Source organism: Anomalospiza imberbis, chromosome 19 (genome assembly GCF_031753505.1).
Source record: "Anomalospiza imberbis isolate Cuckoo-Finch-1a 21T00152 chromosome 19, ASM3175350v1, whole genome shotgun sequence".
Classification (NCBI taxonomy): Eukaryota; Metazoa; Chordata; class Aves; order Passeriformes; family Viduidae; genus Anomalospiza; species Anomalospiza imberbis.
Genome location: NC_089699.1, coordinates 10,394,556 through 10,422,403, shown reverse-complemented (window position 1 = coordinate 10,422,403; position 27,848 = coordinate 10,394,556). Strand labels below are relative to the sequence as shown.

The 27,848-nt window shown below is 42.6% G+C and overlaps 1 protein-coding gene and 1 long non-coding RNA gene across 6 annotated transcripts in view; one reads left to right on the top strand and one right to left on the bottom strand.

Annotated features, from left to right (window-relative positions):
- Positions 1 to 8,626: 8,626 nt before the first annotated feature.
- On the top strand, positions 8,627 to 12,515 carry LOC137485243 (uncharacterized). Its single transcript, XR_011005236.1, has 2 exons — positions 8,627 to 10,302; positions 11,224 to 12,515. It is a non-coding gene; the product is annotated as an uncharacterized lncRNA (long non-coding RNA).
- Positions 12,516 to 13,511: 996 nt separating this feature from the next.
- STXBP4 (syntaxin binding protein 4) overlaps positions 13,512 to 27,848 on the bottom strand; it is a 66,974-nt gene continuing 52,637 nt past the window's right edge. For all 5 annotated transcript variants that reach the window (XM_068209658.1, XM_068209659.1, XM_068209660.1 and 2 more), the window contains one exon: positions 13,512 to 16,291. In XM_068209658.1, the coding sequence (XP_068065759.1) occupies positions 16,180 to 16,291 (112 nt within the window). In that variant the 3' untranslated portion in view covers positions 13,512 to 16,179. The remainder of the gene's footprint in view (positions 16,292 to 27,848) is intronic.

The window sequence follows — 27,848 nt, the reverse complement described above, 5'->3', positions numbered from 1 at the left end:
TTTTTTTAAAAAACAAAACCTCCCAAAACAAAACAAAACAAACAAACCAAAAAACACCCCAAAACAACCCAAAAAAAAAAAAAACTAAATGGGAGAGAATTGGAAAAGGCTCATGATTCAGCCTTTGTTTTAGTTCTGATTTGTCCCAAAGCAGTGCAAGTTCCCAGGCTGGCCTCGCAGGGCAGTGCATTTCCAGCTATGTGACGCAGAACGTGGAGGGCCATGAAAAGCCGCATGAGAACGCTCAGATACCCACACCCAAGTGAGCTGGAAAGCAGCAGCTTTTGAAGAGAAGGTCGACAGACACCAAGGAGCAATGGCTGCCCCCACCTCCCTCCCCTCCTCAGAGGTTCTGGCCAGAGCCCTCACTTGGCTTTCCAAGTAAAAGCCGCTACCCACAGCACTGAATTACTGAAAAATGGTTATTTATTGTCCCCGTGGGGTGCAGCTGAGCAAGCTGCTGGGGCTCCTCACAAGACAAAAAATGCCTGTTGAATGAACCATGCTCCCGCCTTTTTTTCCATCATTTTTTAATCTTTTTTTTTAAAGTTTAATTGAATGTGGGAGAGACAGGTTTGGAAGTGCTTTTGGGTGATGGCAGAGGAACTTCTCTTAAGTAATCTGGGGTGGTTCCAAAAGGCATTCCAGTTCTCAGAAAAATAGGTATTACTAGTCATTGCTTATATGCTGTGAGTTGAAAGATGAATAATTTTCTCTGCCAAAGTTTACAGACAGCTTATACCACGACAGCGTAGATCAAATACATGTTCTTGCCTGGGCAGCTGACCTGGTTTGAACTCAGTAAGTGTGGCTCTCAGTGATGACTACAGTTTTGGAACAAATACTCTGCTCTGCTTTTTAAAGTAACCTTCCCCCTGTAAAGCATTAACCAGACTCTCAAGGCCATTCCAGGCACCTCGTGCCTTTGGTGCCTTGGCGAATTATTCAGACCCAGTAGGTGTAAGCAGCCAGATGACAGAACTGGATTGAGACAAGAGATAAGGGAGTAGCTGGCCTGTTTTTCAGTCAGACCTTCCCCTCAATAAGGACAACTCCCAGCTGGTGCCAATGGGAAAAACAACTTGATCCTTCCGTTTGTTTCTCTGCACTCCATTCCTCTTCCTTTTTCACTCTTGGCTTGCGTGCTGCAAAAAGATAGTTTAGAAATAGCTGTTCTTACATGCTCAGGCTGTTTGATTTTGGAATTTGGCATTGGTTTTACTGGAGACAGAAGAGCACCCACGAGCACAGAATATAACAGCCCATCCCCAGGCAGAGCTGCAGCAGAAGGGAGGAGTGAAAGGTACAGGAGCTGAGCATCATCCCCTCCTTAATCAGAGTTTCTATTGAAGTCAATGACCCAGATTTCTCTGACTTCAAATGGCTGCTTTCAGAGAGCTTGCCGGAGGCATGGTGCTGGGGAAGGTCAGGCAGAATTTCGCCTGAAGAATTCCACATGCATAGGTTTATCAGCTCGGGATCTGTACAGCTTGATACTGCAAACCCGTGCTCTCCAACGAGCTGTCTCAGTGTCACTGAAGTGATTGCTGCCCTGGGCTTCAGGCTTGCTAGGCTGCCCTAAGCTCGGGATTTCTTTCTGTGATTAGTTCTGTGACATCCACCTTGCTCCCAGGTTTTCCTCTCGAAAAAACAAAATGCAGAAAGCACAGACCAGTTCTTAACAGTATGGGTTTAAATTATTAAGAACCCAGAAATGTGATAAACCTTTCTTTGGCAGGAAAGCCTGACCTTTTGTGGAAGACTGGGAAAATTCCAACAGACAAAAATCAGGCTTCTAAACATAAAGGCATTAAAGTCATGCTATGTCTTTTAACGAAAGAATTACTGTAACAGCAGCAAGTAGTGCAGAAATGCACATTATTAACTGTATGCAGTTGGTCCTGCAGGTTTAGATTAATTAAATGCTGTTTCTGAGACTGGGGGTGTTCTTTTCCTCCTCTTTTAATGCACTCCCCCTCTCAGTTCCATGCAGTACCTGAGCAGATTCCTGACACTGCTGCCAGCCCACACTGCCCTTCCTGGGTACCACAGGTACACCCAGCCAGGGCATTCTGCTAAATTGCCACCTTTCTTATGGCCCTTTTTGTTCTATTTAAATCTCTCATCAGGAATTTCAGCTTGTAACTAGTTGCCATATCATATCAGAATATGTTAAATATCAGCCTACCAGGCTTCCCAGGCTTTTGAAAACCTGCTTATGCAAATATCAATGCAACACAGAGACTGAACACTGTCTTAAGAGGCAAATGCACCCTGGATTCTGTGTGTGTTTATCTCCCTACTTTATTTGATACAGAAAGTCTGATTAGACCTCTAAAAATTACAGTTTAAAAAGGCTTGGAAAAATAGAGTAAGTTGGACTTTTTAAAAAATGTATATTCCAACCCAGAAGCAGCTTTACTGATAGAGAGTATCCCAAGGCTAGATTTCAGTGGCATGGCTGGGTGTTTTTCAGAAGGAAAAGATGGTATCTTCCCATAATCATATGTTGGCTTTGTCCTACCAGCATCCAGGGTGATGCAGGATGGAGCAGCTGCACACTGCAGACTGTGCTCTGAGGGACAGGGACAGATCAGAGCCCTCCTGCCTCTCCTGTGCTGGAGTAAGCAGCTCTGCAGAGTCCTGGTGGCTCCTCTGCAAGCCCAGGCTCACTGCTTGGGTCTCCTGTGAGGACAGATGTGCACAGAGACAATGCACGCTGAAAGAGACACCTCGTGTTTGCCATTTCATGCAGCACTCAGATCTGGAAAGTTTTCTGCATTAAAGTGAAATGTTTAGGTTAATTGAGATGAATACAATGACAGCTGGCAGCTGTATCTTAACAACCCCTCAACATACACAGGCACAAGGAAGCAGAGCAGCCCTGCTATTGTTTGTTGCTTTTTTCTGCCTTTGACTTTTTTTTTTTTTAATGCCATGATTTCTTTTAAAGTTATCTGCTCTGATCTGCAGCAATATGGGTGCATAATTGACTGTATTTGGACTGAAGATATTCTTATCTGTACATTTTCCTGGCCAGGCATTTAGATTAGAAGCTGTATGGAAAGCGTCAGGCAGAAAGTTATGCAGAAAATATCAGACAGGACTGTTTTAATATTAAACCAGCTTTGTAATATTTTTATTCCCATTAATTTTTAAAGCCTTAAAAAAACCCCTTTATTTAATTGGCTTGCAGAGTAAGTTAGTTTTGGAGGCTTAAAACTAGCTTTTTCATAACAAGTTTCTCAGGTCTGGGGTTTTTTGTTTGGTTGGTTTTTTAACTGCCAAAGGGCATAAACATGTAATTGTCTATAGCTACCTAATAGCATCCATGCAGGGAGATAAAGATGTCCTCCTCCTGTATTTTCCCTTAAGTGGCTTTGACCTGGAGAATACATTATGTTGATTGGCATGAGAAAGAAGGCTGTGATCTTATTTTTCCTGTTTGTTATAGCGGCTTCAAACTTATCAAAGAAAGAAATAGAGGCTTTTTAGATGGCTGCTTGCCAACAGCACCAAGCAGAATTTTAATGAGATTTTTTGAGGCCTAAATTAGGTCTAATTAACAATGTATAAAGCTAATGTATAATGCGATAGAAGGATGTAGCCTACTGCATATAGAATGGGTTCCGATCTCTTTGCAAATAGAAATGTTGAACAAAGTGCTCATTTTTGTGCAGGTTTACATATCTGCAGCTACCTAGTATTTCTGCTGTTATGCCTTATTAACAAATTGCCTTTGGAAAATGTGGACTTCATAACAACTTTGGCATCCCTTCAAGGGAATAATGCAGGTTTCTATGGCTAAACCCCCTGTGTGGTTCCCACTGACTGACGCAGACCCCTGAGTCCTGCAGGGATCCCTTTGCTATCCTCCTGTCTCCCTGTGGCCCAGTGTTCCCATTGTTTGTGGGAGAGAACTGGCCTGGGATTCCTATTTCCCAACCAGCACTTAAGGCAGGGTTACATTTAGTCCACACACACTGTTTTTCTCCAAGCATTTAAGACAGAAAATGATTAACAACTCCAGAGTGTCATCCTCAAAGCATGGCCTTGTTTCTGCCCCCAAAGGGTATTTTGTGCAAGGACGGATGAACCAAAAGGATTTTTCTCTACACAGGAGTTTGTAGTTATTTATGGTACCACAATTCAGTTTTCTCTTTGTCTGGCTGAGCCATGCAGATGTATAAACTACTAAAAAAAACAAACTTGTATCCCTGTTGCTCATATGAAGCTTCATACAATTAAACACCTCAAAGTATGGAATTGCTGCTTCTGCCTAAGTAAACATTTTTATTCACATACTCAGACCATTCACTGGGAACCCTCTTGTAAAGCCTCTTTCCAAATTTCATGTTTAGTAAACAAATCTCATTTCTTTATGCCAGAAAAATCAGTACCTCTTGTGATTCATTTAGCTCATGACAGATGACCAGCAGCAGTAACAATGGGGGCAAAGAGCCCACTGAAACGGGCCAGAACAGAATGAATATAAACCCCAAAATAAACTCTGTCCCTCTCACAAACTCAGGCTCATCAGTACTGTGCTGTTGGGCTGAAGTGTTCAGAACACTTGAATGGGACTTTAAGTGCTGCTCCAGAACAGGTTTATCTGCAAAGTTGTAACCAGAGCTTACACTAATTAATAGAATCTGTAGTTAATGAGGCAGTCTGTCAACTGACCATAAACATTGAACCAACATCAGACATACTCCAAGGAAGCTTAAATTGCCATTTCAGATGTGTATTTCTTGAAGTGTTTAAATAAATATATTCACATCAAGTTGAAGGAAAGAGCCAAACCACAGGGCAGAGGGAGCCAGAATAATTTTGCATCTGTTACAACACTCAGAATAATGTTTGGGTTGATTTATGGGGGAAATATTTGTTTTTGAGCTGGAATTTTGGTAACTCGGAACAGATGTTCACAGTGTTGAAATACTGTCTGCCCATGCAGCTCTGTTAAATCAAGTGCTGTTGCACATTTAAACTAATCTAGGAAAAAATTAATATACTGTGAAATTGCTAATCTTACAAAAGGTACATACTAATGGAATTCCAATTTGATTATCTTTCCATTTTATTGGAATCTCAAGCCATACAATAACACCTGCGAAAAATTACCAGAGCAGTGAGATTTCATCTGGTTTGTGACCCCAAAGGAGAGGAAGTGCTTGGCTATCACTATTTTTTCCAAAGTGTTTTTCGAAGTGTTGAACCAAATCAGCTTTCTACTTTTTTCCCACCTTCGCCGAGCCAGGGGATATTTAAACAATGCAGAGGGAAGAAGGTTCTTGTAATGACAGCATTATTTGTGCCTCCTAAAAATCATTAAGAATTCGGTATATTTGTTCAAAGTCCTGCATCTATGTCTCACAGACCTCTGACTGCAGAGCAGCCGTGAACGCGGCTCTCTTTCCCCACTGATTCACTCCCATCCATCACCACGCAGCCGGAGGAGTAGCGGGAGGGCGTCTCCACCCTCGTTCCCTTGGCCGGGGGAGCAGCGTGGTCTGAAACCCACAGAGGGCTTTGCATTCGCCCCAGGGGCACTGAGCTCCCCAGCTCCGAAGCACATGGCACTTCTCTCACTTTGGAGAGGCTGCCTTTTTGCGTTTTCCCCTTTTTTCCTAGGCAGGCAAGTTGCAGTCTCCTCTCCAAGTGCAAACATCCCAAACTATTTGCTGATGCGAATTCCAGGCTGCCAGCAGAGCTCTGCCTGATATCTTTACGAGGGCTGCGATTCCTTCTAGGAACTTCCAGATATTCTAGTGCCGTGTTCTTCCTTCCCAGGAGAGATCCAGGTGAGGTGATCTGCAGCTGGTTAATGGCTATCCCATTTGCAGCCACCTCTTCCTCCTGTGCCATCACTCTGTTCTTAGTGACCGATGGCACTGCCCGTGCCAGGGGCTTGTTCCCCAGTGAAGCAAACACTTTGAATTACTGTAAGCTGAGCTCTTGCAGTTGTACCCAGCCATGTTCGCTCCCTGCTTTGGTGCCCTCCTGGCATGGCATGGCATGGCATGATGCCTCCCTCAGCCCGGGATGTGCTGCCGCTGCCGGGGTGCGATGTCCCTGAGTGCTACCAGCTGGGACAGGGGGAGGCAGAGCAGGGGGATTGTGGGGTCTCTGCTGTTCCACACCAGTATCTCATCCTGAGGGATGCACTGGGAACGCCGGGAGAAGCGGTGTCTCAAGCTTGTTGTGCATACACAGTACAAATGCAGATTTCACTCTGTGTTCTTTGCAGGCAAGTTTGTATTTATAGTGGTGCCATGAGTCACCTCCTCAGCTGCCATGGATACAGAGTCCCATCCGCTGGCTCCATTCAGCACAATCAGCCCCTCACAATACTCTGCATTTGTGCTTGTACAACTCGGGGATTGTTTTTCTCCTTGGGGAACTCCTTCCTCTTTGTCCTGGAGCTAGCGGGCAGGGCTATGCCTCCATGGCCAAGAAGTTTCCATGCAACAGAAACAAAACGTCAGATGCTGCAGACTTTTAGACAAGATTTTGGGAGCATTTCTCTGATGCTTTGCTCAGATATCCAGCATCATTATTTTATCTTGGTCATTATCTGACTTGTCAAAATTCTGTTGTGTAAATTCTTTCCTGGAAAACCTGTCCTTTCTGCAAGAGGCTATATTACTATTTTTATTTTCTTGAGTAGGAGATAAAAAAGTTATAAACCTATCTTTTTTTTTACTACTGTTTTTGAAGAATAAAATTTTCTTGTAATTTAAACCTTTACACTTGATCTGGAGCCTTCAGTTATTGAGACAGTTCAGTGCAGGGGTGGAAGCACCAGGCTGGTGACCCTGGCTCTCCAACCCCTGCCACCACTTGCTGCATGACCTTGGAAAAGTCACTGAATTTTCATCAGTGTTGTCTCTCTTTGTCCCTGTTTCCTGTAGGATCAGGTAGGGGGATCTTAAGAGGGTAACACCTGTATGCCAGGTGAGTATTTGCCAGAGTTAACTCTGAGATTTCTTAGATATGTAAGGTAACAAGGTCTGTTACGACACCGTAAGGTTGCAAACCTCTTGCACACAGCAGCCAGGTACTTGTTTCCAGTAAGAAGTCTTACAGCAGTACATTAGATTTCTCGGAACCTCACAGTAACATTCTTTTTGGATGAAGATCCTCCATCTCTCAAGCCCCTTCACTGAGCTGCTCGGAGGCTGCTCGGCAGTGTCTGCCTGACAACAGTGTCAATGTCGACCTCAGTCACTGCAGGTTTCTGCACAAACCCTCTTACAATTGCTCCTCATAGGAAAACCAGACTGCTTAGACCCTAGTTGGATTTGGGGGTTTTGATCCTGACAGGTGCTGGTGGTTGTTGAGAGCTGAGCCACCCTCAGCCCCTCGGAGCAGGCGATGGATGTGGCTAGTGGGGGTCCAGCTTGGGACAGGGCCACTGTGAGATGCTGTCCTGCAAGAAAATACCTTGACTGGTGTTATAAACGCCAATCACTTGGTTTTAAAATTTTAAAAGTTTAATAATAATAAAATAGTTATAAAAATAGTAATACAATTAGAGTAATGAAAATTTAGAGTTAGGACAATTACAAGACAATAAAAAAGCAAAGAATTACGGATGTCCGGATGCTCTCGGGCACTTAAAGCCCGATAAGCATGCCTTGTGAACAAAGGAATAATCTTTAAAAGCAATAGCCTGTTGCATATTCATATATCTTATACATGATGCATAAATTCCTTGCAAATTAAGAACTTTTCTGGTTTTTGTCAACTTCTTCCCTTTAATCCTGGTGGTTCCATAAAGATGGAGAGAAGGTGGAAGAATGTTTGTCTTTTCCGATAAGGAGGCAGTAATTCTTTATGGGCCCCCATCACTGCCATCTCTGTGTGAAGAGTTTCTTCATTATCTCATCTCTTGCTTGAGCTAGTAAAAAAAAAAAACCCACATACATAGGTTCTATTTTAACTACAAAACTACATTTACCATACTATTAAAATGTTAATACAACACTTCTAATCAATATAACATAATACATATAGTATTCAATTTAGTATTTGCGAAAAGCCAATCATAAAATATGCATTTTTCACAACTGCTCTGTGTTGTGAGTAGGTGAGACTGATTTACTTGAGAGTTGCACTGAGGTCCTTTGGAAGTCAGTCAAATGTTTTGTTATGCTAAGATTAGTTGCTCTTGAGTAATCTCTACTACAACAATTCACTCTCACTGTTGAAATGCAGCTGCTACAGCTCCCTGCCACGGTGACTAGGTTTGAAATTTGAAGAAATCTGTGCAAATGTCATATTTGTGACATAAGGGTCAGAAAAGGGTCTGTGGTGGTCCATACACCTGGCTTTTCTGCAAAGGGAACACTGGCTTTATTATAAACATAGGATTTGCTGTCATCTGAGTGTGCTTGTAGATTTGAATAAAGTAAAACATGCATGAGTTCATGGGAGAGGACCCTGTAACTAACACACACTGATTGCAGACATAAAATGCTGTGGTTTTGCTTTGTTTAGAGAACAAACTTGTCAGCAGAGACCCCTTTGTGATACAGCAGCAGCATCAACAGCACTGATGGAAGTTTGAAATCAACTGGAAAACCCATTAGGCTTTCAGTTTTATATTAGTTAACAGGAGATGTGATTTCTTTTAAATATTTTTAACACTTCCCCTCAAAATTACAAAAATCAGACTGATTTTTATTCCAATTTGCAGGGTCTCCAGGCAGAGAACTTCGTCTGCAAGAACTGAGCACCCTGGTAGCCTCTCCCTGCCTCACGGAGTGAGGCTGTGACAGAGGATGGCAGGAGCTATTCTGAGCTCAGAAGTCCTCCTTAATGTCACTTTCCTTTCATTCAGGCATGGATTTCTCTTTTGTGTTCCACTAGCTGCTATTCTCTTTCACAAAGAAAGATCTCAGCTGGCTTTTCTGTAGCAGAGCTGGCTCTGCTCGAGCCCTGTGTGCCAGCAGTCCCCTGGTTTTTAGGTGCCGTTTTACAGCTGTTCAAGAGGCTGCTGTAAAGACCAGAGGGGCACCAGGCTAATCCATCACAGCACTGGGTTTTTCAAGAGCAGTGAAATCTCACTCCAGCTCTGGATGTCAGCAAAGCAGATGAGGTTTACTGACTTCGTGCGCCTCAGTGTACGGACGGTGAAGATGATGTTCGTCTGCCTTGAGAGATGCAGAGGGATGACGGCGTTCCCACGAGGATCAACCTTGCTGGGAGCACAAGTGAGGCTTCCCTGGAAATGTGGTACCATTCCAAGTGGAGACTCCGGGGAGAAGTCTGCCAGCAGCCTTTTCATCTTGCCTGCACCCTGACTCATGAATAAACATAGGCAGCGAGGGAGGAGAGGAAAAGCAGCCAGGAGCGTGCTGCCGCAGAGCTGTGGCTCTTCCTGGGCAGTGCCTATAAATGGCTCCTCTCTTTCGGGGCTGCCCAGGGTTTTTGCAGGTGTTCCGGTGTCTCCCTCAAGAGAAGCAGAGCAGCCCACGGCACCCACGTGCTAAAGCAGCTCCCACCGATTTTAGGTCACATTAACAGCAAATCTGGGGATTTGCTCTGCTCCCTCTGCTGCCGCGGCTCCAAGCATCAGCCGTGTCTGATCTGCCTTCAAGGGAGGCTGGAATCTGTTTGAATCCCACTGTTACCTACAATTTTAACACGTACTCCACCTCCCAAAGTTGTGTGAACTGGCACAGGGCTGTCGTGTGCAATAGTCTTAAAATCTAGGCAAGTTAACTTTGAAGAAAATCTCTGGTTAGGCAGTAGTTCCTGCTAGCAATTACCAGGCATTTATCTGTAGCTGTCAGTGCACTGTAAGTGGCAGTTACTCCCATTTTACAGAAGAAGCAGATGTTCTAGGGACATCTGAATAGATTTAATGCAAAAATTGCATGCCTAAAAGGTGTTCTAGAAAATCTCATCATTATCACATGACTGATTTTATTCAGTGCACCCAGGAATTCAGATCTGCTGGGTGTGCTTTGCTTCTCTTATTTGTTTTAAAGCAATAGTTCTGAAGTTTTCATTTTGTTCCCCTGCTGAGGCAGAGGAGGAGCTGGAATGAGACTTTTTTCTTTTTTTTTTTTTTTTTTTTTTTAGGCAAACTTTCGGGTATAGATTTATTCCGAACTTCTTGAGGTTTAATTTGGTTTTGTGATCAAGAGGCACAGAAGTCACATTTGTGAAATCCAATTAGGCTCCAGCCCTGGCAGAGACACGACATGAGGCACGTACATGCATCCGAGTCCCTGTGCCTCCCTGCTTCTAAAGCCCTCAGCCTCCATGGCAGAGCTGTGCTTCTTATCTCAGGTATTTGGGATTACTGCAAACTCAATTTACCCACTTGGGAGCTATTCGGGCTGCAGTCCTTCCCTTGGAAACGCAGCAGTGACAGGGAGAGTGAGCTGAGCACTGCTGTGCTCCAGGGGCGGGCTCAGATCAGAACTGGGTAGGGCAGGAGAGCTGTAGATGGATGGATCCAAGAACAATTTCTGGGTGCAGCGGGCACAGAGGAAGGTGGCCTTGGCTTTGGCCAGGAATTACAGACTGCTCTGCACATCTCTGCTCATTCACCTCCCTGCCTGCAGCTGCAGCTCGTTGGTGCCTTTGCAGAGCATGCTGGTGTTTCGATTGAGGGCTTTCCACTACAATGAGCTAAAAGTTGTCAGCCCCACCAGGGAAGAGCTCCCCTGGTGACACTCCCTAGGATCCAGCTCCTGAACTCAGGGAGGTGGTGATGCCCCTGGCAGGGTGCCTCACTCCAGCCCCAGAGCCCTTTCCCTTGTGGCTATAGCAAAAGAAGGAACTCAATCCTTCTCTTACCTGGAGAGCTGTGATTTCCCTCAGCCACATCAGAAGCTGAATTGCTAATTTCCCCCGTGCTCCAGGCATGTCCCTGGCCCTGGGAGCAGCAACTGGTGGTGTTCAAAACGTCAGTCAGGATGACTACTGAGTTTTCTTACGAGAACCTGCATTTTTATGAATGTGGTGAAATTACCAAGGCCTTTTCCTCCAGTTTCCTCTAAGTAGGTTAAATCGTGTATCCAAAACACTGGGACAAGCAACAATAACAAACCTGGTCTGAAACAGACTTGAGGGTTTTGTACCAAACAACCCTCTGAGCACAGCAGTAAAACATTTTTCTGTTATCCTCAGCCAGCCACAGGAGTTTTCCTGTTAGCGAACATTTACTATTGATTTCATTTTTGGCTTTTGTATTATTCTCTGCAGGACTCTAAGCCGTTATTGGAAACAGCAGAGCCTGCAGGACTGTGCTGCTTCAGCATCTGCAGCCAGAATGGGTTAAGCATAGGAGAGTTTAGGCTCAAGGGACTGGACTGCATGCCCAACGCTGAGCAGAGGAAGGAGTAAGAGATAATTGCATTTACAAATTTCAGTTAGTACCAAAATTCCTTTTGGCTGCATCTTTCAATTAACCAAGTAACAAGACAGCCATACTTCAACAGTTAGGGCCAATTTCCTGATCCTCTGTATTTTTATTATTTACAACAGTTCTGCATTTAACTGACAGTGTAATATGGTCTGAGAGTGCCAGGCAGGCTCTTACTGGGCCTTTCTGCTCCTGCTCATGTCATGCCATCAGTGATGAGCAGCTGTCTTTAGCTTGGAACACGTAAGCCCCACAGTGACTAATTACTGCCCCTAACGATGGGTCCCCAGTGGCTCAGTCTGGAGATTAAAATGTGCAGCTCAGCCAGGGCCTGAGATCTCCCCTGTCCCTGGAGAACTCCATGCTCCTGCTGTTCTCAGGAACAGAGGGGCTGGAAAGGAACAAGGATGCATTACCAGCCTTTGGAGTGAAAATGAAAACATCAGCAGGAACCCCAATGCTTTGCTTTCCTTGGATCCTTTCTCTTTCCCATATAAGTGCTGTTATTGTTACATTTCCATTTCAGGCAAGAAACATAATTTAATTTCTTTTTCCATTTTTAAATGAATTCTCTTCACATACAAGAGCAAGGATAGTTCTTGATGATAATAATAATTGGACCACAGGGAAATACTGCCTGTGGGTAGCTGACAGGCAGGGTACTTGAGAGGAGATGAAGACATTTCTGATCAGAGTGTAGCTTTTGGGGGTCAGGGTGAAATAGTGACTTATGTGAAACAGCAGCAAAACTACTGATTTTTCATGGTTTGCTTTTAGCAATAAAACCAAAATTCCCCATAGTGACTGGCTGGAAAAACTGCATTCCTCCTCATCAGGACGAGGGGTCATTTCAGCAACCTCCCTCGCTGGAGCCCTCAGTGAATAATAAGGATCGTGTAGCTGCAGTTCAATGTCTCTATCAACATCCTTAAGGTGAAGGAGGAACACAGCTTATGTGTGCTGTGGAAAAATGCTGGACTAAATTCTCTGGAGTCCTGAGCACTGCTGTAAACAGCATATTATCTTGTAACAAAATAACTAAAATAACAGCTGTATTATCTTGTAATAAAATAACTTATCTTAGATGAGTGTTGTGAAAATACCAACCTATTAAATCCATGCCAACATCAGCCAATGTTGGAAAAAAATCTAGAATGAGCAATAAATAATCAAGCCACCAGAAAATATGAGCAGAGCCTGGATGGTACAACCTGGGAGCTGGCTGGTATTTTTAGTGTTACATGAAAACAATCCCCAGGGAAAGGCAAAGCTGGTTACAGAGGACAAAGGTGAGGCTTTAGTCACTGGTATTTGATTTTTGGTGCACTATCACTACAAGCAGCCAGGGGAAAGATTTACTAAGGTATTTAGGTACCTAAACATGCCTAGCAGCATTTATAGCAGCATCTAAGTAGGTTAGGTGCCTAATTCCCATTAACTCCACGAACATGTTTAAGCTGCTAAACATCTCTGCAAAGCTGGCCCCAGTGCCTGGGCTGACAGGTGCCAGTCTGAACCGGTGTGACTGGGCTCACTCCCTGCAGGGTCTTTGGAGTGGGGAGTGTTGGCAGCACACAAGGACCAGGAGCACAGAACTGAACAAAGGCTCCTGAGCCGACTTACATTTCTGCTGCTGACATAAAATAGAGCCACAGCAAAGTCACTCAGAGCAGCACTTGCAAAAAGGCCACTGAATTTTGGAGCTTTTTTGGAGTCCTGTGTGTCCTGACCTGAGGGTTAAGAATCCCAAGAGTTCCCAGAAAATGAAACATTTCACAAGCCAAGCCAGAGCAGCATTTCCTGAGCTCCTGGAGAGTCTTGCCCACAGTCAGCCCTGCACAGCCCACCCTGTTCCACAACCACAAATATTTTTCTTAAAGGATTTTCCTTTCCTTACCTCAGTGGCACCAGGCACCTCCTGAGTGTCAGAAAGAGACTTAAATAAATGAACCAAACCATTCCTAAAGCAGCCTGTTGCAAGAGGCATTTCAACAGATGGAGAATGTTATGTGGGAGAGATTCATTACAATATAAAGGTGTAGTTTTATTAATTTAAAGGCGATCACATACACTTTATTATCTTTTTATTCAGGAATAAAAATGAAAATTTGTCATTTACAGTGTTGCATATGTTGACAACTGCTCTTTACAAATTCTGTTCCAAGTTATGCTAGAACCATTTTCTCAATATACACAGTTCAGCTTAAGCAAAATAATTTTCACAAAACTATCTCACATAAAGGAAGAGATAAGGGGAGATCAAGAGAAATAACCTAGGAAACAAGTATGCCAGTGTGCAAAAATAGATTGGAACATTTGGAGATTGTAGGTAAGAAAATGTATTCTCAACCCCAGAGAATGTGAACTGGTGGATTATCTGAGGAGGGAAATGCTCACTGGAGCAGCTGAAGAGATGCAGAGATCTATTTCTAACATCTTTAATTTCTAGGCAAGTTTATAAGAGAGAGAGAGAGAGGAAGAGGCTCCAGGTTTGTGCCACACTGGGGTCTGTGGGAGGTGGCAGTGAGAGGAGCAGGCAGATCGTCCCCGTGCACAGCAGGCTGCACGTCCAGGAAGGGCAGCATGTGCAGAGCTGTGCCCCTGCAGCTGACCCAACAGAAGGACAGCTCTGAGCTGCTCTCCATGGAGCCCCTGCTCGTGCAGAGCCTGCCTGAGCCACAGTCCCCATCCCTAAATAGCTGCTCCCCTTTGCAGCACCCAGCTGGCTGACACAGCCACGAGCAGAACGAATCGAGGCTGCAAGTGGTGGCTCAAACCTCTCCTGAGCAGAACTGGGGAGCTGGAATATTTCAAATCTGTGCAGGCTGGATATCACTGAAGTATGAACAGAAAGTGCTGTCATAAAGCATCCAAATGACTACTACAGCTACAGCAAATACCACAAGGAATTCAGATGACATATCTTCTGTAGGTCATGAGTCTGTGCCATTCTGAGAAAAGGGATTTAAATAAAAATGCTTCTGGAGTGTCCAAGCCTGACACTGAAGCACATGCTCTGTCCCTTTGGCCTGAGCTCTCCGGGAGCACAAAGGAGGCTGTGGAGCATGCAGGAGCCCCTGCAGCAAATGTGGCTAAACCATTCATGTGTTACTGCTAGGAGAAGTTTTCTTAGAAATGTAAGTTACTGTGGGTCTGCTGAGCAAGCTTTTTTTCCCTAATCCACACCACCTGTGTAGATTCACAGATAATTTGGGTCTGACCAAGTTGAAAGTACAAAACAAATTTTTCCTATTTGCTTATTCAATATACCCTGACATCTACTTCCTGCAAAGCCTGTAAAGGCCTCTTTTGTGAGCTTCAGGAAGAACATTTGGTGATGTGCTCTCCAGCTCTCTGGCCAAGTGCAGGAGATTACTGGGCTGCTATTCAGAGGCCTGACTTGGATTTCAAAAAAAGGTGAATTATTTTGGTTCAAAAGGATCAACTGTTCCAGTGAGCCTGAGCTGGCACAGCTCTGCACTGCTGAGGACAGAGGCATGGTCAAGGCACCAGAGTGAGTCTGATTTTGATATTCATTCCTCAGAAGACAAGGATTCTTAACTCCAACGCCACACCTGCTGAAGACAGACCTCAAAAAATGTGACTGCAGCCTGTGCCTTCCTCACACTGCCACAATCCCCTTCTCTCTCCTGGACTGAAGCACAGATAAGAGATTTCCTTTGGCATATCCATCAGTGTTTCTGCAGGTTCAGGTCTGTCTCATTCATTAGTAACACCCACCATTATATACACAACACACATATAAAGAACCTCCAGAAAAATGGAGCACAGAATCATACATTCGACAAAGCTGACATCAGACATTGTGCTGTGAATAATGAGATTTAAAATATCCTGTGCTATTGAGGTACACAGAAACCTTTCCATTAACTTGCACTAGCACCCCCATCATTTTCTTTATCCTCTTTAAAGCATCACCAATGTGTACAAAATGATTTTGTTCTACTTAAAAGACCATTTCTGAGGAGGTGACTGATTTCTGCTGATCCTGGAGGTGGTTTCACAGGTTTCATTGTACTTGAAACTTCACAGCTTCCACTGAAGTATTTGATGTGTGTCTGTATTGGTTTAGCAGAGTACAAAAGTAGAATAATTTTCATATTGCCTCATATTGTTGTCAGAGTATGATGTCCTCTACAAAAACCTTCTTTTTACTTGACAACTTATCAAAGACAAATTTTCTAAAGCTCAACAACCAATCTTAGTAAGTATTGTTTAAAAAGTCATCAGGGCTCCAATATTTGTAATAAATCACTAAATTTCTAGTAGCAAAACTTATTTGAAGATTTCTCCCATAGAAATAAGAGTTTTCAGTTAAGTAATTTCCATTATTCTCACTAGCATTGGTTCAAAACCTCCACCTCACTTTGCATCTCACAGTCAACCATCAGCTGGAATCTACCACCAGTGGTCCCATCTTAAACCTCATGTTGCTCAGAGCTGTGAAAATTTCAGCTGACCTGGAAAATTCAGCTTCAGGTCAGGGAAATTACGGGTCTGTGGGGAAATCATGAAAAGATGGGACTGGGCCCTAAGGTAAGACTGATCCCTGGCACACCAAAATGGGGCAGATTAAGGACTCCTGTGGCCCCTGCATCCTTTGTAGCACACATCAACAAACCCATCTCAAAAGCAGCAGAATTTCCTCCAGCTTGATGGGGAGAAATGTCACCAGGTACTACTACATCACACTAGAAAGTAGGTAGATAAAAACCTGTGCATCTGCTCACTAAGGGACTAACACCAGACAAACTACTCTCTGTCCACAGCTGTCCTCAGCTCTTGGGCCCGCGAAGGTCTCTGATCCCATCCTCCTCCTCCTCGGAGCAAAGCAAGCTCAGAGCGCTCGTGACGGGATGGATCCAGGACGTTGTCTGTGTCACGTGGCTAAAAACCAACAAGAAATGCTTTCAGCAACCCAAAAGAGGCTTACCCAGCCCAAAACAAGGAACTCCAGGCGGAGTTGAAACAATCATTGTGACACCTTCAAACACAGAATTGTCTTTTTCTTGCTAAATGCAAGATTTTTAAAAACAAAATGTGGAGTCTTCAGACAGCCAGAACCTGGACTGAAGGTTCCATTTCCTAGTGCAATAAAGAGAATGCTTTTGATTGAGACTCCTGACACAGACTGGTGACATTTGTTGTTAATTATTGGAGCTGCAGACAATTAACACAGCAGGATATTAACATGGCCATCTCACTGGTTACAGCCTGAGGGAGGCAGGGTGGTCAAGAGGAAGTTAAGCAAGTGTGGAATCACATTGCAGAAACACACTCAGCTCTTTAGAACATGAACCCTGAAGTGTCCAGGGCCAGGCTGGATGGGGCTTGGAGCAATCTGGGACAGTGGAAGGTGCCTGAGTCCATGGCAGGGGGTTGGAATGAGGGGGTATTTAAGGTCATTTCTAGCCAAAACAACTCCACGATTATTATTCTAGCATCATGAACTAATTCCTCTTCTTGCAGAAAGAATAATTAAAAAAAAGTTTATTTTTTATATGTCCTCCAGCCCAAATTCTGGATGTTCTCCCACAGCCTTTACACACACAATAAAAGGGCATCAGTGCTGATTTTTAAGGTTTAAACCCTACACTTGACATGCAGGCTAAGCTGCTTTATAGTCTCTGGAAAGCTTCTGTGTGAATGGAAAGAGCCCAAGCAGGGCTCAGTAAGGACAGACACATGGACAGGTTTGGAGCCTGTGCTGAGAACACTGCACACCTTGTGAGTGGTGTGTGCATGTGAGCCATACTGTGTGTGGGCAACACACTGCCTCTTCTCCCTTCTGGAATAATGTGTTCTTGGGAAAGGAAATAGCTTCTTTTCACTTGGAAAAAAAAATCTTGCTAATAAATTCACAGCTTTTATAGTAAAGTCAGTGCAAAGATTAATTTTGTAATATAAGTTCACTACAAGAATAAACTGAAAAATATTGTAGGTATAATAAATGCCATGAAGGACAAATGGCTCTTCTCACATGTCCTAACAGTGCCCCTAAAGCCCAGGTCTGCACCCACTTTCCAGGTGCATTGGTCTAATTAAATTTGAAGGAACTACTCTGGATTTACCTTTTCAAGTGAGAACAGGTTTTGTCTTTCTCTGTGTGAGAATACTCCCTTGAATAACTGATTACAGGAACAGATATATTGAAGTAGGAATTTGAGCCAATGCTCCACTACACTGAGTGATGGGTTTGAGATCACTGTTCTCATCACCATGATCATACTATTCACACCTTTCAGCTGAGTGCACTGAGCTTAGAATCAGTTGGGTGCGATGAGGATGATACCGTTCACCAAAAGATAAATTTAATCCTAATGTGAATCCCTGCTCTGAACAGGTAACCTGTGAGTTCAGGCACTACCTCAACTGAGGCAACGCCTGAGCAAGGACCACACAAGGAAGACAAAGTGCAATATAAAGGCCATACCCTCTGTTCTCAAACATTAAAAAAAAAAAAATCAAACCCCAAGGCTCAAGTTATGTGTAAAACCAATTCAGAAGGGCTCTTTTGGTGGGAGCAGGACTGGATAGGCTCCATTCCTTCTTTTGTTACAAAAACATGCATTACTGGGGTTTTAGGATCAGTTTCACAGGAGTTATAACAAAAGGAAAAATGAAAAACATGTTCCTACAGAAAATACACTGCAGCAGACAATGACCACTCTCAAGGACAGTAATTCTTCCATTCTAAGAAAGCAAATGTACTTTTTTTACTAGGAATAAGAGCAACTTGCCAAACATTTCCAATGCTTTCCTTTAGAAAGTCAGGTGACAGCCAACATGAACATGAAAAGAGTTGTTTTGCAATGTTTTATGAGAGACTTGGTAATAAAGTCTGTACAATCAAGAACACTGTTCCCATTATTCCACAACACAGGGAAGTGTATGCATTCATATTTATATTATGAATATATTTACATTTGTAAATATACTCTGAAAAATAGCTTTGCTGCGTATTTCTGCAATGTTTTCTACAATGTCAGGAAATGCCTTGTTTCCCAATTAAAATATTCAGTCAACAAGTCTTAGTATTGAGGTCCCAGCATGCGATTTATTGGTATAAGGCACAGAACTTCTTCCAATACCTGCAGAATTATGGGAGCTGAATGAACTGGATTCCATCCATTCCACCTCTGCCAATGCAAGACTTATTGCCTCCAGCACTATTTTAAATGTTTATAATGCTGACTTTTATCAAACCATTTCTGAATTTAAGTAAGAACAAAATGACTTTAGAGTATTTTTCTTTTTCCCTTTACTTCCTTGTGTAGCATGCCCTGACCTGCTGTGTACCTGAAGCCTTGGCTCCATTTTCTCCTGAGCATGCAGCATCAACCCTGGGAAATGGGAGAGACTGCACAGGAGTAGAGAGTTACATGGAAAGGCATCCACAGGTCTTTGATGTATCCCACTAAACATTCTTTGTAAAGTGTTTCTTCTTCAGAAGATTTTTCTCCTACATTTTCCAGGGCCAGGAGGCAAATGACAGCATGCCCAACTTCCTGCTACTGCTGTAAGAACTTCATTTTGCTCTCACACAAATTAAATGCACAAAATTCTCCAGATCTTTAACAGTGCAAAACTGTGGCACTGAAATCTAGGTTACTTTTCTCTGTGTTTGATGGCATAAGATTGTTTCATCACTGGTAAGGAAGGAAAGAACCAGTTTTCATTCATTTTCAAGACACATGGGTCCAAGTTTTGCTCTGTTGTCAAGCTGCTGCTGCAAACACTTCTGGTTTGAACCCAGCTCCTTTCAACTTGCTCTAGACTTTATCCCATGGGTGATGCTCTTAAGACAGTTTGGTTTAAACCCTTTGCCAAAATCCTTCCTAGGAAAAGAGCTCTTATAAATAAACAAACATTAAGTCCAGATACCGCGTCTCACACTGTAGACAGACACACACAATACGTGCAGATTATTTAGGTAGAGAATAAATGTATAAACCCTGCTGCTGTTTATTTTTAGCTCTGCAAAAGTGCTGTGACTAAAGAGCTTTGACATAATCAGTCCGAAGAGATAATCCCAGATTTACTGGTTTGGAGAACATTCTTGTATTAGAAATACATCCTCTCTGAATGGTGTGTTAGGGCCAGCAATAAAAAGTGAGAGGGAATCCAAATCTGCCTCTAGGTTTTGCTTAACTGATGCAACTGATTTGAATATTAAAGGGATATTTGGAAAGCCAGCATTACAAAGTTTAACTGTACAACATTCTTCATTTGCAAATGCTCCTGCTCAAAAGTCTAATTTAACATTTTCAGAGCAATTAGCAACATTTAAAGATTTTTAGGTTTTCAAACAAATCACTGCTATCGGAGGGCAGCCAAATTTATTGCTAGAAAACAGAAACATTTGATCTGGAAATATGTCAGTAGATTAGTCTGTCTTTTTAACATTAGCAAACTGCAGGACAAATTTCAGAGCTTGGGAAAACAAAACATGAGAACAGAGGGATGTTCTGGCAAAGAAACAGTAGCGGATTATTTCCAATGCCATTATAATTACTCTCCTTATGGCTCTTCCTTCTTCACATGGAAAATTATTTCTTTTAAAACTACAACCTCAGACAATCTTTTAAGAAAAGAATAACTCAAAAATTCAGAGAAAAGCTAATGGAAAAAATATCTGCACATTTTTTTTTACATTTTAAGCATTATGAAGATATATTTTCCACCTTAAATTGTGCTCTCCAGCCAGGGCCAAAATCTGGAGCCTAACAGAGAACTGTGAAGTCTTGCAGACACCACAAGTGCTGTGGGTCTCAGTGCAGGATGCTGCCCTACAAACCTCACATGCGTTATTTGAAGTTGTTTTTTTTCCTCCTCAGATGATACCCTCAGCACCTGGCTCAATGTTTCATCTGCACCAGGGTTCCTGAGCTTTAAAAGGAGCCACCGTGTGCAAGACACATTTGTTTCAGATCAGCTCAGGAGAGGAGATGCCACCTTAAGCAATTACTCAAACCCTCCTAATGAACAGGGACCATTACTCATTAGGGGCAAAAAAGGATTTAGCTGTATCTGAAGTTAAAATGCCAAATTTTGACCTCAGATGAGCCCTGTTCTTCTTTACCAAACTGAGCAGTATGGAAGATGAATGTGAAACTCTGCTCGTGTAAAACAACACAAACCCCATGTTTTCCTCCTTAATGAGCACACCCCATAAACTAAATCCATGTAATCCATAGCAGTAATTTCACTAAACACTTAATCTGCCTTTGCTTTTTGATTTCCCAATCTTCACTAGGCCTTTAACACACAAGAGTGCTCAGCTGAAGAATACTGATGCTGGATGAAGCTGTTCTGATCTCTGCACAAAACCTCTGCAAAGGCCTGGTGGCCCCAGGGCTGCTGAGAGCCTGAGGCAGGGCACACCCCCGGAGCTTCACCCTTTGGTGCTTTCACTGTTGCTATTGCAATAATCATTAAAAAATGCAGCAAAGAGCACTGCTAGATGTAGATGCAATGGGTTTGAAGGGGACATGCCCTACACTACCCAGAAATATATTCCACATTGTGCTCTGGCAGTTTTCACACTTGCATGCATCTCCCAGTGGGAAGGGCTGGAGTTGCTGTGCAAGGAGTGTGTGCCATCTGCCAGAGGGCAGGGAACACCAACTCCTCATCCCCTCCTAACCCACTGGCATAGAGGCCCTGGGCACTGCTGGCTTGGAGGCTAATGAGGGCCAGAACTACAGGAAAATAAAGAACAATGCCTCTGAATGAAGATCCTGAAACTTAATCCTTCATGCAGAGGCTCTGCCATCCTCCCTGCTTGCTCTAGCCCAGACTCTGTGTCGCTCTGTGCTGGACTCCACACAGCTTCACAAGATTTGCTGGAATACTGCCTTTGGCTTTTCTTTTCAGGCCTTTCTGGTCCTGCTCCCCTTGTGCTTGGGACAGCCCTTTACTTTGCAAGGACCCTTTATCCTTTTCAAACCCACTGTCCCAAATTTCATACCTCAGAGAAGGCTCTCAGTTCTTATTCTCATGCTTCTCTAAAGCAACTCTCTTAAGCCATGATCAGAATTCCTTGGGCACGTTTGGAAATGTTGTATAATTAGAAGATATACAATCAAACATAGATCATGCACAACAGTGGAGATGTCTCAGCTTGCAGCAGCATCTTGAGGACCTTCACATCCTGGCAGGGAAAGATAATCACCCTTTCCTCTTAAAGCAGGTCACAGTGCAGCAGGAGCTCCAGGGAGCTGCTGCTCCAGAAGGCAGTCCATGGGATCAGGGCAATAGCTGGCCTTGAGTTACAGCCAGGCTCCCTCACACAGCTGTGGAGTTTAGATAAATACAGCACTGTTTGGTAGGCAGGGTGGCCAAAATGCTGGAAGTGGGTCAATTCTGTTGCCCTCATATCTCTACCTGCTTCTAAATCACTCTATTATTCTATTAAATATAATATGGAGCTGCTGGTTCTGCACCTCAGTCATTTTAGGAATGCATTCCTAACTTGAACTATTTCTCAGCTTTCCAGAGCCAGTGCTATTAACACTTTGCTGCTGTCCCTTATGAATTTAAACTTGGTTTTCATATTTTGTTTCTTCAGCTCTTGGAGGCAGCACACACCTGCAGAGCCAGCCAAGGTGTCTGTCGTGGCTGGAATCCCCTTTGGAAAGGCCAGTGGTTGGAAAGCAGATACTAAATGCTGTCAAGCACTGGAAAACTCTTGCTATTTTGAAGAGCAAAAGCTGGGAGGATCTGCCAGCAATAACTTATTCTGAGCTGTAACTAAAGCATTTTAATTTAGCGGGTAAGCAATTAGAGCAAAATAAAACAACCGAGTGACATTGATGCAAGTATTATCTATCATTCAGTCAATCAATCAATCAATCCTGAGAGCATCTAAGGATGACAGTTACCATACACGAATCCTAAAGGCAGCTTGAGAAGGGTTTTTGCACTGCATATATCAAGATAGGATCACTTGAATGGAAACATTCATTTTTTCTTTTTCCTTTTCTGTTAAAATTCATTTAAGCCTCTACCCTCTCACAAGACATTTCAAAAGGAGCATACAAACTCTAACAGTACCCCAGGAGATGCTGGGAGGTCCTGGAAAATGTCAGTGACCTTAATTTTACTGGTGTAATAAGATCAAGAGCGCTTGTCACCTCATGGAGCTGTGTCCTGAGGCAACATAAATGCTTCTTGTATTTCCCTCTGGGACTGCAGATTTTGCTTGAGTATTAATTAAAGATTGAGGGATATAAAGTGAAACCCCAGAAGACAGTCTTGCTATTTATTCCTTGATTAAACCAATTAAGCCTTTGTCTACTCAGAAAAATCTACGAGCCATTTCAGAGGGCAGTAATCACCAGGAAGAAGATTTATCCAGCCAAATAGTGTGTGCTGCATCATTAAAAATTGTCAACAATAAACAAACTGCCCAAACGAAAATAAAATCAGTAACAACAGCAGGATCTGAGCCAAGGTTGAATCAGAACTAAGGTCTGAGTGACAGCACAGGCACTTCTCAGCTTGAAAGTACTACCTGAAATCTGGCTCCCTCAGTATCAGCCAAGTGCTGCTCCTCTGGAAGTGCTGGTTCAATGTGTGCAGTTACTCACAGTCCTGTCTCCAAGTGAGCTGCATAAAAATTCTGGTGCTGTGTATTTGCAAGTGCATCAGAGCACGTTCAAGGCTCTTGCTTAAACTCCTTCTGCACTAATCTGACATGAACCTGGAGCAGTGATTTTGCTCCAGATGAAGCACATCCTAAAAAACCTTGCTGTGTGCTTTGATCTGCTTCTGACGGCCCTCCCAAAACCTAGGGAGCAAAGTAATTTCACCTTCTTCTGTTTTCTCACAGAAAAAAATTTAACAGATGCCTTCTGTGACAGGCCAGAAGCTGGACAGAGTGTGCAGTATCTGTGGAAGCTGAAAGAATGTTTCTCCATTTTGGTTCTTGATATTAAAAAACAAACAACCTCACAGGAAAAAAAGATTGCCCAACCAAAAGCAGCTTAAGGTCTTAACATTCTTGTACTACAAGCTCATGTTATCATAAAATCCAATGCCAATTTTCCTAGTTCTACATCTGAGATTATTTTCCTTATAGTCATGCAAAATGATTTCAGTGAGAATCAGAGAAACTGAATTCCAAAAATCCAGGAGAAACATGTCAGGACTACCCAGATTCACATGGCTTCTTCAGAAGGTTTGTGAACTGATGCTGAGTTGATGGATGGAGACAGCTCTGGATCCCTGTACTTTAAACTGCAGTAATACCAGATAGCACTTAGTGTCAGCCAGTTCTATTTAAATATTTGCCACTTCTTGTGACTATATAACTATTCTTTATTTTCATTCAGGAGAATTAGAGGATGACAGGTAAAAGCAAGTATTTTCAAAAACAACCTCTTTTTTAAAATGAAATGTAAAACAGGAAAAGTCCAAATTTTAAGAGATGCAAAATAACTGCAGATTTCTTTGAACTTGGTGGAACCAGCATTGCATGCCTCAAATTACCCATCCCTACCCACAAAACATCAGAGTTAAGATGGGGACACCTACAATGATGACTTGATAACTGCTAATTTTGGTGCAAGTAACTTGCCTACAGCTTTACAAAGATCTGGGAGCAGAGCTGGCACTGGATTCAGTCCAGGGGAATTTCAATTCCATGCTGAAATCAGTATGGCAGATCATGGGTTTTCTTAGTTTGCTGCTCTGAACTGACTGAAAACTAAGTGGAACAAACAGAAATTTACTTCTACATAAGGTCTGCTATGATTTGAACTTAACTGATTTCTTCTAGCAAGGGTCACAACCCTTCCTAGAGATAATGTGCAGATAACCAGGATACTGTAATACACCAGAGTGTTCAGGCATGAGATGAACACTCCTCAGTGTGCTGGGTTTGCATCCTTCATTTATAAAGCAGTAGAAATGTGCAGAGAACATTCAGAAAAGAAACAAATTTATATTTTCAAGTTACCATGCACTAAGTAAAATCAATTGTGATTTATTTCCTTTTATGATGGCACCTTTAACTCTAGTGCTGTAAAACATCAATGTTTATACTACAGAAGTTCTTCATCTACCACACATGCCCTGCTATTCTTAGCTCAGCTAAAATGATAAAGAGTTTCTATGAATGCCCAGTTTTCAGTAAAGTGAATGGTGTCTCTTGTCCAAGCAAGACCAAACAAAATGAAAATTTTATAGTATTTAAGTACAATATATCTGCTTTCCAAGTAGAAACCTGATTTGTTAGGCATGATTTAAAAATCCACTGGAACACATCATGTGTCGTTTGTATTAATCTGTATTTTCTAAGTATTGGCTATAGGCTTCTACTTTACCTGGAGCAAATTCTCCACCTTCCAATGGAGCACTTGAAGTACACAATGCTTCCATGGGAAACTTCTGATTTTTAGATAAATTGCTGAAAGATAACCCTAAACAAAGCATTACTGTTTCCTTTTTGTTGTAAGACAGAAAACATCACAGGCCCTAATACATCTAAGGGGGAAGATCCCAAAAGTTTTAAAATATTTGATTTAAAATATTTGAATTTCTACTTGTCTTTTGTGAAAATTTAAGATAAGCGCTCTTGGGGAAAATAGCTGTTAATGTAGGATATTTGAAATCTAGTCCTATAAAAATGCTAGAGAAACAGTGTTTACAGGGGCAAAATTCACAGCTGGTCCTTACAAACCACATCCATATGCAAGCAGTGGGTGGGAGTAGGAGGGAGCATAGCAAGGGCCTGCCTAATTTTAGGTGCCAGCCTTATGATACAGAGCTGCCATATGTTAAAGGTGAACACAGTGGGAGGATGGAAGAGATTAACTAGAATGGGTTTTCTGGGGAAAAATTAGTGTGCCCCAGCTATGGGGTTTTATGCTGCTCTTGTGTGATTTTAAACTATCAAGATGAAACCATTAATTAGCAGATATGGTGCCTCCCTGGGACAGAAGTTCTGCACAGACTCTTTCTCCTATTTGAAAATCAAACCCAGAAATTCCTAATTCACAAAATCAGTTCAGTGGCAGAATGAACAGACACTGTTTGCACTGCTGGATCTTAGTGCTGGAGCATACAGCAAAAGTGAGATTTTGTTCTAGTGGTGGCTGGTTAGAACACTTTGTAAACTCATTTAACACCTGAACTAAGCCTGGGCAAAACCAGCCACATGAAAACTTTAAAAGGGAATAAGATGGCCTTTCCCCTCTTTACAAAACTTTTTCCATCCTAATGCCTCCCAGCAGGCTGTAAGTGCTCTCACACTCATCTGGGTGTAGGTGATACTTTATGAGGGCTCATTAGCCCCTTCGTGTTTCTGGGACTTACAGATGAAATGTCTGTTTGGGCCAGAAATGTCTGTTAAAAAATCAGTAAGTTAAAAAATGCCTTCATCGATCATCTCATAGTAAAAATAATTAATGAACCTTTTCACCTTATTATGTGGGGTCTCTTCAATGCACTGATCCTCCAAGTTCAAGACGGAGAATAGAAAAATGGGGGAGGATCCAGAGGAGGGTCACCAAGGTGATGAGAAGGTTGGAGAACGTGGCTCATGAAGAAATGTTGAAGGAATTGGGTTTGTTCAGGGCACAGTCAAGAAGCAATGAGCACAAGTTGCTTCAGGGGAAATTTTGTCTAGGTTAACAAAGTATTCTTCACTGTGAGACCAACTAAACGTTGGAATGGGATACCCAGCCAGTATAAAAAGGATTGAGATTCCAAATGTAAATTGGTGAGGAAACAGGCACCAGTGCTTTGTTTCTCTTGAAACAAAGCACGAATCTGGTGCCATGTGTGAATGACTGCTGGTATTGCTACATAAAAATACAACAGTGCTTGGCCTCTCTGTTATTTTAAAGTACAAGTTATCTTAAAACATATCTGGGCCCAAATTCCACCTTTACTGCCTGGCAGGAGGGAAGTTACATTTGAAATGAAGCGGATCCCTATCTACTGTTGGAATTTTTGTCCTTCTGATAACTGTTAATTTATTTTATTTTAGTAAGACACTTGAACTTGCTTTTTCCCTGGTGCACCCTGAGCTGTAACTCAAAGAAGCTTCCATTCCAGTTTGCTATTCCATGGTAAAGCTGTAGAAATGAGCTGAATGCCCAGCCCAGGCTCAGGTCAGTTTTAGCAGTCTAAAGGGTGATTTCTCACACTTGCAATCCTGGCAATCTGGCTGACTGAAAATAATTTACTGAGGCTGAAATGATTTGCTGGATAAAAGTGGTGATTTCAAAAGTTTCCCTGAAGTCAAGATTCATGGACAAGATTCAGCTTTCCCTGGTAGGTACAGGGAGCTGCTCAGCCCCATGTAAATGTTTTATTCATGTCAATTATTCACATAAGTGGGTTTCACTTTAGTGTGTAACACAAGCCAGCTGGTTTGCTTCTTTTAAACTCTGATTTCTCATGCACCTCATATTGCTACACCCCTTCAGAGATATTTATGGAAATTTCACAGCAAGCTGTCTCAAGCTTATGTGCTATTAAGATTCCTTTCTGGGGTGTTTACTGCATTAGATTTATAATGTATAGATTTATGGACTCAGCTACTTGATGGCCCAATAAAGCACGTTGGAACTGAAGGCAACTGCTAATTAAAATAATATTTGTTTGTATATTTGTATACAGGGAAGTGGGCTAGTGTTGAAACACTCTTAAGCCCCTATGGCTTTTGCTGGGCTAAAAATGAATGAAAGGATTCTAAAGTAGAATAAAAGGATTGACACTCACAGCCAAAGAGAACAAGAAGGTTACAGCATTAGTACCAGGGCTGTGAAGTATCAACTATTCTGATAATCCCCATTTAAACAATTAAGATTAAATCCTACAGGAAAGGATCAGCTGGTAAGATGGCTCCTCAAGCTACGTTCCTTCTAGAAAAAGAATATTTTCAGTGCTGGTTTTCACCCTGAAATCTCCACCATTTGGTGTTAGAAACAAGGGACTGTGCAAGCCGTGCTCCTTGCTCCAAACAGCTGACAGCTGATTTCATATACATTACACAGTGTAGTAAGAGGTATGGATTGCCAGGCATGCAAACAGCCCGGCTTACACTCTGCAAAGGCATTTGGAAACAGTGATGAAAGCAAAACAAGGAAATAGTTAAAAATAATATTAATTACTGTGTTGTGTTATTGAAATGCTCAGTTAATTCCATTCTAATGAGCTGCATTAAGAACTCTAACACCACTTCAGTGTGGTAACTCCACTCACAAGTTTTTAGCCAGTGGTCAGGGTGATTTCCCTTCTCTGCCATTAAATGGATAAATTTTCCTTGTCTTCCTTCCTCACAAAGACTGACAGGCAGATTTTTTTAGGACAATGGAAAACCCAGGCACTGTCACCAGAAGCAAATGAAGAGAGTCACTAACAGTGAGATCTACAAAAAGTCCTGAAAAAGCTTTTTCATGTGAACTCCTGAGTTCCAATCTGTACTTTCAGC